At 44.8% G+C, this 10,384-nt stretch overlaps 2 protein-coding genes across 2 annotated transcripts; both read left to right on the top strand.

Annotated features, from left to right (window-relative positions):
- The first annotated feature begins 5,433 nt into the window (after nucleotides 1-5,433).
- Nucleotides 5,434-8,107, top strand: RPP14 (ribonuclease P/MRP subunit p14). Its single transcript, XM_005149396.3, has 5 exons — nucleotides 5,434-5,735; nucleotides 5,821-5,905; nucleotides 6,457-6,533; nucleotides 7,120-7,198; nucleotides 7,971-8,107. The coding sequence occupies exons 1-5, from the start codon at nucleotides 5,644-5,646 to the stop codon at nucleotides 8,025-8,027; spliced, it is 390 nt and encodes a 129-aa protein (XP_005149453.2). The 5' UTR covers nucleotides 5,434-5,643; the 3' UTR covers nucleotides 8,028-8,107.
- Nucleotides 8,048-9,203, top strand: HTD2 (hydroxyacyl-thioester dehydratase type 2). Its single transcript, XM_031049279.2, has one exon. It carries the CDS (start codon nucleotides 8,071-8,073, stop codon nucleotides 8,584-8,586), a length of 516 nt encoding a protein of 171 aa, XP_030905139.1. The 5' UTR covers nucleotides 8,048-8,070; the 3' UTR covers nucleotides 8,587-9,203.
- The last annotated feature ends 1,181 nt before the right edge of the window (nucleotides 9,204-10,384 follow it).

Raw genomic sequence — 10,384 nt, 5'->3', positions numbered from 1 at the left:
TTTTGAGATCAGATTCTGTAGTGCGAGGTTGCCTGTTCTACAGAGGCAACCAGTGGAATACAAGCCTTTTTACAGGCTTAATACCTTCTTCTGATGCTTTCCTTACACAATGTCAAATTTGCTTTTAATTGTAGCATCTGGGTTTGATGTTAAAATATCAAGGGAGCCAATTAATAAGGTGGCACTGAAGTTTTCCTCCACCTGCTGAAATGAAAGCAGCAGGTGCTAGAGCTCTTTAAACCAAGTAAACCAAGCTGGGGATGAGAGAGTCTGCTTAGCAACAAAATGCAGAAGATGAAGCATTACTAGATTTGAAGTGTTCTCTGAGCAGCAAAGAAAAATGTTTTACTCTGTGCTGCCCAAAAAAAGTGCAGTGGTTCAGATCAAATGGCCTGAAGGTGTCATAATTGTCATTTCCCCCAGTTTGCTCCTTGTTCTTGACAATGAGGACATTTTATTGTGGTGAGATCACAATACATCACCTTCTGTTGCTTACAGAGATCCTTTATACTGCTAGATTTCCCAGGGCACTCTTGTTGACTGGGTCAGTTTTAAAGCTTTTTAAGGAGGTGAATGTTTTGTAATTTAAATGAAGACAACTTCTGTACTTGTTTACAGGAGCTTCCCCCACCCCCCCCCCACCCCACCCCAACATTTCACAGTATTCTGACTCATTAGACACTTGGATGCTTCGAAATACCATGTTGATTTGCTAAATGGTTGGCAACCTTTGACTTTGTAAAGTCAATGTCTTTGCTAACCACACAGTGTGTTTGAGGAGTCTTTTTGGTTTAGGTGATAACTAAGCTAATGTTGATCTAAAATACCTGTTAAATTTGCAGCATTTATTAGGTAGATTCTCTTTCTTTAGCTTTAATGACCTTAAATTGGCATCCTGCTGAGATTTTACCAGAGTATTATCTAAATAAGGATCAAGACCATGAGAAGGATGTTTTTATGGTGTACAAACAGAATATTTATATTAAGACATTGAATTTGTAGGTAATAAATTTAGTGACCCTTTGATTTTGCATTCTTCTGCAGCTCATGCAAAACTTCCTGGTGTTTTATGGGGTTATAAACTTTTAATTGTGGATGTTAGCATAACAGAATCTGTTCTTTTTTTTCATGGCCACGTCAGCAAGAACAGAACGATGCTAATGTTGAATTCCTGCTTCTAGTTACCACAGTGGACATTTCTCTAAGGCATGAGATGCTTAGCTGCAACTCTGAAGTTGATTTCTGGACAGTTTCTTTTCCTAAATGGATGAGCTCCTCCCAGTTCCTGCAATATGAGTAAGATGGAAACTTGATAAATTCGAATGGCTGTTGTCCAGTTACTGTAATTGGAGTCATATTTTTATATAATGCAAATGATTTGTAATGGACACCACTGAACTAGGTGTTTCCATGTTATTAAAGTCCTGGTTGTGATGTCTAGTGGCTGTTCTAACTGCATGTGTTTTAGAACAGTGAATTTCCCTTGCTTTGCTGGGCTGTGTTTTTGTTGCAAATGACAGCCAGAGAAGCAGCAGGTACTTCTCATTCATGCCTCCAAGGTTTAGCACCAAAGACAGAATCATTCTTTTGATTACAGAATTAAAGAATAAAAAGACCAAAATGAATCAGCCCCCTCCAAAACAAGCCAACAAACCCAACAAAAAAACGATAAAAGCCCCCACTCATCAGGTCCTTGCATTGATAACAGATAAAACTTCAGGATACTTTGGGCTCCAAGACAAGAGTCTGAGGCTAGCTTGTGACTGTCCAGCGAACCAGACACAAACTGGTCTTCAGACCAGTGTCTGTGCTGTCTCTGCTGTCATTTGAACTAAAGAGAACTTGCTGGGACTGATCACAGCCAGCCTTGTTGCTCCCATGCAGAACATCCTCTCCTTTGCCCAGAGGAGCCTGGTGGGTTTGGCTGCCTTGTGGATGGATTCTGCTTCTTACAGCCTTTGGTTCTCTATGGGACAAGATTGTAAACCTTAGCAGATGCAAATGGTGGCAATTGTTCTGAAGCTTAAAACCAAAAATCCAGGCAAGGCTGGTGTTAGATTCTTAAGGTAATTCTGCCTGGCAGGGAGGATTTCATAGAATAGTTAGGGTTGGAAAGGACCTTAAGATCATCCAGTTCCAATCCCCCTGTCATGGGCAGGAATGCCTCACAGTAGGCCATGTCGCCCAAGACTGTCCAGCCTGGCTTTGAACACTGCCAGAATGGACCATTTACAACTACTTCGATTTGAGGGCTTCTGGAAGTCAGAGGAAAGGATGAGAATGTCAAATCAAAGATTGGGATTGCATGTAAGTGAGAGCAAGCTTTTTGAAGCTTTACCTTTCCCTCAGCTCTCTGAAGCAGAGGCATCCTGAGCAATGCCTTCCCACATCCAGGATCTGTGTGACATTGTTGTGAGATGTAGAGAGGCAGCTTTACCTTGAGCTGAAAGAGAACAAGCCTGTAAGGAGGTTCCTTAAAAGCTGTTAATTTGCAATGTGCCTGTTAAGTCTGGTCTGGTTTAACCAGCCTCTTCTGTACAATTTTGGAGCATGAAGATAGCAAGAGAAGCTTGTAATAAGATACTCAACTTTGCCAGGTCTTGGGTTAGAGAATCAGCAATGAGCAAAGTTGAAAAGTGTGTGAGTGGTGATACCACAACCAGGGAGTGAAGCGAGGCGCCTGTTTGTGAGATTCTGTCCACATCGCTGCACCTCAGCTCATTCCTTTTCACTGGCTGTTCATCCAGGTTGTCACTGAGGAGGAGCTCAAGTGTGGTGGTGTTACTACTCAGTGTAAATCTGCTGTGGAGGCTCTGAAATTGTCAGGGAGAGAAATCTTGGTTTGAATAAAATAACTCAGCCACAAAGTGGGCAAAGAGGAAAGTATCTTTGAGACTTGCAGGAGAAAGTCTCTTGTTTGTGATTCCCTCCTTGTGATTGTTGTGAAGTCAGTGAGAGGAGATTTCAAGTGGTCAGACTCCCTGACGTAGTATTTTTGTGTCCCAGCACAGGTTTCACACTGTAAATGAACAAAAAAGGGCAAAAGTGCAAACCTTGAAACTTCCAGACAAAACTTTAAAAACAAACTGCAATTTGCACAGAGGGCAAAACCTGAAACCCCTTTGAATGTCACTTCTGTGCTTTCTTTTCCGTTGCTGAAAGCAGACTCTTGTTCTTGATGTGTTTGTAACCTCATCTTGCCAAAATACAAACACTTTGGGTTGTTTTTCTTTTCACTACAGGTGATTTTTGTTGTTACGGTTATTGCTGGTTATTTCCACTTCTTTCAAACCATATATTTTATTCTAAGCGGCCTTCCTTGTGGATTTCCTGCTGACGGCCTACAGCACTACACTTCCCTTTCAAGATGCAAGAGGGAGTCAGTAACCTCATAGGAGGACACTCAGCTTAGCTGGCTGGAGCTAATAACGCGCTACTAATTTTCCTCTGCTCTGGGGCAGGAGGGGAATTACATTCTGCATAAAATTGCTACCTCAAGGCTCCAAGTGCTTTTAAAGGTCTTTCACTTGGGAGAATTTAATAGGACAGTTCTTAAAGTTGGTCTGTTCTTTAGAGTTAAGTGGGTTTTTTAAATTGATTTATTGAGGGACCCTCATTTTAATTCATTTTACATTTTGTACTTGATTCTCAAAGGATGGTTCTTGCACTATGGAAAGAAGTACATCTGCCATATAAACATATGGTTTTAACAAACCGCTCTGGATTTCAGCTTCACTTTTAGTTAATAAAAACCTGACATGTTGTGTCCAGCCTTCCTGTACAACCATGTGTGTGCTCTTTATTGACACAACCCTCAGTGCTTACATCCAGAGCGGACTTCCCAGCAGCTAACTGGATTTACCTGGAGTGCCTGAGTTGCGTGTGTTATCAGAGCCTTACAGAGAACAGCACTTGCCCTGTTGCGGTAACCAAGAGATTTATCCATGACCTGACCACCAACTTGTGCTGTTTTGTGATACAGTTTTACTAATACCTTAAAAATAATCCCAGTTTCTGTAGCTATTATTGCTCCCAATAAAACTGGCTGCTCTGATATGTCTGCCAAATTATCGTAGAACTCATTTGTTGTTTGAGCACTTTGCTAACTGGTTCTCTGCTCCCAGGAGAAACACTATCCGGAAAGTCTCTTGCTGGCCTGCACTAAGGGCTACTAATTTTATGTGCTAAGCTGCCTTTTTTTTTTAACTGAACCATTTGAAAGAAAAATTACTTTGATACATGTGAAATTGCCTGTTCAAATGCTCAATATTTGCTTTTGCTGAAGCTTTATTTCTAAGCTTGCAGTATTTTATGTATGGTTTGTAAATCAGTCTGGGAGAGTGGTTCAGATGGATTGTGATGCCAAAGCCTCTTCTTGGGATACGGTGGTTCAGCTTTGAGCACTCCAACTCAAGGAAGATGTTGACACCTGAAGGGGCCAGATGGCAGCAGAAAATACTTCACTTTGCAGAAGGATAAGGAAAAACTGGGATTTTTTTTTTCTATGTAAACGACAATGGGGGATGGGGGTGTGGGAGAGGGGCAGGGAATATTAAAACAATCCAGGAGGAGGAATGATCCTATATTGATTAGGACAGGCCTGTTAATGCAGCAATGAGCAACAGCAGGGAAGCCGTTAAACATTAAAAAGAGCTATCTGGAAGAGAGCTAGAATAGACTGCATGGCGGGAGGGGGGGAGGGGAGGAGTGAAATCTTCCAGCACTACTATTATTTTTCATTCTATTTATTTCACAGTTGTAAATGAGCTCTGCTGAATGCTCACAGTATCTGTCTGGGGCAGGGGCAGATCAGAGAACCTCTTGGGGTGGCTTTGCTGAGATCTGTTGCTGATTTTCTTAATGAATACCTCTTTAAAGTCACTGAGGCCTTTAGCTGACACAAATACAGTCTCCAGGCTTTGTGGGACATCAGCAGTAAGAAGATGAAAGCAGATAGTGGCTGTAGTAGAGGGAGATGTCCCCTTTACAGTATGACATGCAGGTAGGTGTCCTGGGACACAAAAGGCCTGTGGGGCAGAGAGAAAACCCCAGATCCAAACAGAGAAAACATCTTAAGCTCTGAAGTTCTGAGCAGCTTGATGGCAAAGGTGAATGGTATCAGTAATGTCAGAGGGGTGTTAGGCTGCTGCTGTTCTTCCAGGTCCTGTTCTTCCATTCCGCTTTCTCACACCTTTTGTACTAAGGTTCTGAGAACCTGAAAGTATGTCAGCTACCTTCAGGCACCACGATTATTTTCCATTACAAAGCCATCAAACTTATAATTACTTAGAACTGATTCCATTTTGTGCTTTTGTGCCTCCTTGTATCACCATACACTGTGCTTTGGGCTCTGAGCATGGGCCTTGCCTGGGCCCTTCCCCGTTGCCGCCCGTTGCCCACAGGGCAGCACCCAGCGGCCGCTCTCCTCTCCGGTACAACCGGGAACCGGCCGCTTCCTCCGCGGGGAGGCTCGGTGCTTTCAGTCCGGCGCTCTCGGCTAATTCTTCCCCTGTCAGCCGCCGCTGTGCCCCGGACATGGGACGCGGAGCTGGCAAGGCGAGGGGTGACCTCTCGGGGCCTCCGTACAAGGCTCGGTGAGGCGGACGCGCCGCCATTGGCTTGGGCGGCAGCGGGAGGGGCGGGATGGCGCTATCGGAGCCCGCGGCCGCCGCCGCCACCTTTGAGCGGAGAGTGCTGCGGAGTGCGGGGGAGCACCATTATCTGCGAGTGTGGCTGTGAGTGACACCCCTCCGGTCCGCGGGGATCCCCCGGCCCATACCCCCCTCATCTCGCCCCTTTGTTCTGCTCTGCTGCCCGCAGGGAGCTGCCGGACGGCGGGGCCCGGCCGAGCGCGGCGCAGTTCAAGCAGCTGGTGGTGTCGGCGCTGAGGGAGCTGCACGGGGAGGTGAGCCCGGACCGAGCCCGCCCGGCTGCTGAGGAGGCGGGATAAGGGGCCTCCGTTTGCCGCTGGTACCGTGTTACCGTGCCTTCAGACCGCGTTGTAACTGGCGGATGCAGCCGGGGTTGTACGCTTTGGTTTAGTGTCTGTAGCGAAGTGACTCCGGCATATCTGATTTTCACACCTTGGATTATCGATGCTTTTGCTGTAGTGAGGCTTTAAACGGAAAGCTATGGGAAGGTAATGGCTTCTTCGCTGTTTGCAGAACTGTTCTTGCCCTGCCTATTGCTGGGCGACTTTAAGTCGTGTCATCTCTGGATCCTTTGTTTTCCAGCTATAATTTGGAATTAAAAGTGGCTTTATGCGAAGAGCTTGGAGGGGGGGGGGGGGGTGCTGCACAAAATCTAGTGGTGTCCTTGCTTAAACACTCATGCGAGATGCAAATGTAACTACAACTTCTTCCTTATGTGCTGGGAGTGAAATCAGTTTCCTATAAACCACCACTACAAGAGCATAGGATAGTATTTAAGGTTATATTTAATAACTTTTTTTCATAGGTCGGAGCAGCTTTACCTGTCGATGTCTTGACCTATGAAGAAAAAACTTTGTCTGCCATACTAAGAGTTGTTAGCAGGTAAGGTGCAGTAGGATCACACTTCAGATACTGCCATGAAAGTACTTTTTATAGGAAAACTCTTTAGTTAAGAACGGACTGAAGAGTTAAGCCTGACTTACAAATGTCTGCACAAAGCATGCAGAAAAGAAGTAAAAAATCACCAAGATTTGGTCACCTACATACATCAGTACATTACTCTTGCTTTAAAACAGAATGGTCTTACAGGAACTAAGCACCATTGAAACATGTGGCTTTAAGTCTCTTACTGTAGTAAAGAAGAGAATGGTTACTGTATGCAAATGATAAAGACAACTCTAAGTGATTTAGGTGAAGAAGGAGCTTAAATGCATAGCTAGAACAAGAACAGGAGCAGTAAAGCCACCTTGAGAAGATTACAGTATCTCTGTGTCAGGGACAAGAAGTTATCACTGCACTAACCCTTCAGGGCATGCTGTTCCTGCTGGAACTGAGTGGTGAAATACCTGGTGTTACACTCTGTTAAAGGTTTCTTTGCTCTGTATGTAACACGTTTTTTATTTACAATGTTTATGCCCCAAGAAAACTGATAAAACCCAATTTTTATTAATATACTTTGTTTTCTGAGCGGCCTTGTCAAGCTGTGGAGTGCTCTAACGTTGCTGGGCTTCTACCAGAACAGGAGGTGTGCTTTTCGAGTGCTGCAGGTAAAACCCTGTGGGGACTGGATGTCATTTAATCACAGACTGGTTTGTGTTGGAAGGGTTCTTAAAGCTTACCCAGCTCCAACCCTCTGCCATGGACAGGGACACCTTCCACTAGAGCAGGTTACTCCAAGCCCAGTCCAACCTGACCTTGTCTCCCGTAAATGTCAGTTCTTGCTCCAGGCCTGGCTGGGTGGCTGAGCCATAGCTGTGCCTGCTGCCTCATCATACAAAGATGCCCCGGATGCAAAAACATCTTAGTTTGGGATTGAAATGTGTTTCAGTGCAGGTGTGTAGGCCTGTGCTTGAGCAGTTCTCATCATGAGCCTTGTAAAATGTGACCATAATGGGTGTCTCATTACTTTATGGCTTCATTCCAGTGATGAGTCCTGATCTCATTAATGCACCTGCATGAAAAGAATTTCTGGAAAGATTTTGTTCTTGGCCCACATCTCAGTCCAGTGTTTGATTTTCTGTACCCCATTTCTTCCCTTTTTAATAGTCACTGTCAACTGACCTTGTTTAAAAATGCATGTGGAACATGCATTTCCAGAGCTTAGTTTTTCCAGAGGATGCTGCTTAATGAAGTGATTTCCAAGAATTCTTTGTCTATGAAGCCATGGCTTAACAAAATCTGCTGGGCTATAGCTCTAAGCTTTTAATCTTTTATATAGAAGGGAAATTTAAGTATTTTAAACTTTGAGTGATTTTCTTTTTCTTCAATGCTTTAAGTTTGTTTCTTGCTTTGTTGTTTTTTTTGTTTCTCCCAAACTAGACATCTCCATTTCTTCTTGCGTTAGCGGGCAACAGTAGAGAACTAGTCTTGGACTGAACACAGTTGTTGGTCTGGTCCTGCGAAGCAGAAGCTGCTTGAGATGTTGCAGTCCTTCAGGCATGGAATTTTTGGAGGGGGTTTCCCACAAAAAGACTTGACAAAGCTCATGTTTATCAACAAACTGCTTGGACATCCCGTACTTCAGAGTTTACACATAAAAGTTGGAGACAAAGCTGAACTTACCAAAGCTTTTACCCAGGATGATGTTACTACATTTTCTCATTTAACAGGTGACACAAATCCCTTGCATTTAAATGAAGATTTTGCAAAGAAATCTAGGTTTGGGAGAATTGTGGTACATGGAATTTTGGTCAATGGACTTATTTCTGCAGTTCTGGGTACTAAAATGCCAGGTCCAGGATGTATACTTCTTTCTCAGGCTATCCGATTTCCAGCTCCTTTGCATCTTGGTGAGGAGGTTGTAGCTGCAGCGGAAGTGCAACACCTGAAGGGTTCTATTGCTCACGTTTCGGTGTCATGTAAAGTCAAAGACAGTGACAAGACTGTTATGGAAGGGATGGTGAAAGTCATGGTGCCAGACCGTCAGAGCTGCTGATCCTGTGGTACTTTACTATAAAGGCTAGAAATGTATGCTTGATTTTTGAGTCTATCTTTTTGTATGATATCACTTAATCTGGTAAATTTGCAACAGAACCCCTTCAGAGTGTTTCAAAGGCAGTGCCCAAACTGAATCTTCATAGAGATAGATTAAGATGTTGCATTAAACCTTGAGCTTTTAGTTTTCCCCTGACCACTGCCAAGATGAAACCACTGGAACTAGGCATGTGCTGTGGCAGAAGTTGCATGTTTAGACAAGCTTTTGTGGCTGTGGAGAGTCTGGAGTGGCAGGGTTCAAGCTGAGGCAGTTCTTTTTGGTTCCACACTAAATCAGTTAAAACTTGTTCCCTCTGTATGAAGTTGTGTTGCTAAGGAGCACTGGAGGGAAGGGATGGTGCTGTGGGTTTAACAAGCAGAACAGAAGAGGGGGTACTAACTGTATGAACATGTATTCCCCTTTGCTCACTTACTGTACCTGAGTTGCTGGTAAAACAGGCTTTGGGTAAGTTCATTTGTAAATGATCTGGGTTAAATTATCTTAGTACCGACATAAGATTATTGTACACTAAGAAACTTTTTAGGACCACCAGGAGTAAAAGTACAAGCTGTCTTCAACTGGTGGCTCATAATTTTATGTGAAAACAGATGCTCCCCCCTATCTCTGCCAGCAAAATGCATTTATAACTTTTGTTGACTGCAGATAACCTTAAAAGTTGCTTGCTATGGAAAAAGAGTTTGTCCTCAAACTGTGATGGAAGCTACTGGTGAAACAGTTACACTGCCTGGGTGTTGATGTCTTGTTTGTAAATGCAACTGCAGTGCAAAGATGAACCCCTGCTATTCAGTCACACTGATCATAAAGAGGGGTCATAGACTGGTTTGGGTTGAAGGGACCTTAAAGCTCATCCATTTCTAACCCCTGCCATGGACAGGGACACCTCACACTAGAGCACGTTGCTCCAAGCTGCCAGGGATGGGACAGCCACAGCTTCACTGGACAACATGTGTCAGTGCCTCAGCACCCTCAAAGTCTGATCTTTGACTTCACTGTGCCCTTTGCTTTCAAAGCAACACAGAAACGGTGCTTGGTGAGGGCTTTTCTTACCACCTGTCTGTTGGAGCTGTTTCACTTCCTGTTGCCTTCTGCTGTGAGCAGCTGCCTGATCACCAGCTTTTGCAGTGATTTTTAGCGGGTGTGCTCCTTTCCTCCTTCCGTGTTCTCCAGATGGTAAGCTGTCACGTCAGTGCCTGTTAACAGAGCAAATCACGTCAATATCTGACCTCCTTGCTGTAGAGGGTGAGAGGACAAGAAACAGGCAGCAGGTTCCCGTTTGCCAAGTAGTACTGAAATGGCAGTTTCTGACTGCTGTGATGGCAGTTAGGTTGTGAAACTCAATTTCACTCTTCGCAAGAAAAAAACCCCAAACCGTAAAATCTACATATTAAGTGGAAAATATTGGATATTATTTTAATTTTTTAAGGTTTTAGCTACAAATGAGCCCTAAAAGGTACAAAGCAGCTCTTTCCAGTTTGTGAGGACCAGCTGTGCCTTGACTCTACCCCACCTCGGGCTGAAGCTGGTGCTGCATAGAGCTCCGCGTACGGGCGACGTGGGCATCCCCGGGCAGTCACCTGCGCTCGGCCGGTGCCCCGGCTCCGTTTCCCATTATTCATCCCGGGAATGCTCCGTTCCCGTCCCGCCGCCACCTTCCCGAGGGGGGGGGGCGGGAGCCGCAGCGCACGGGGCTGGCGGGGCGCCCCCTGGCGGCCGCCGGTGGGAAGCCGGCCGGCCGGTC

The sequence above is a fragment of the Melopsittacus undulatus genome, chromosome 9, assembly GCF_012275295.1.
Source record: "Melopsittacus undulatus isolate bMelUnd1 chromosome 9, bMelUnd1.mat.Z, whole genome shotgun sequence".
NCBI lineage: Eukaryota > Metazoa > Chordata > Aves > Psittaciformes > Psittaculidae > Melopsittacus > Melopsittacus undulatus.
Note: the sequence above shows the minus strand (reverse complement) of the source record. Positions and strands in the feature narration are given on the sequence as shown.

Coding starts and splice junctions, on each gene's coding strand:
- RPP14 (XM_005149396.3), top strand. CDS start 5,644: ATGGCGCTATCGGAGCCCGCGGCCGCCGCCGCCACCTTTGAGCGGAGA. Junction 5,736..5,820: donor CATTATCTGCGAGTGTGGCT/GTGAGTGACACC, acceptor TGCTGCCCGCAG/GGAGCTGCCGGACGGCGGGG. Junction 5,906..6,456: donor TGAGGGAGCTGCACGGGGAG/GTGAGCCCGGAC, acceptor TTTTTTTCATAG/GTCGGAGCAGCTTTACCTGT.
- HTD2 (XM_031049279.2), top strand. CDS start 8,071: ATGTTGCAGTCCTTCAGGCATGGAATTTTTGGAGGGGGTTTCCCACAA.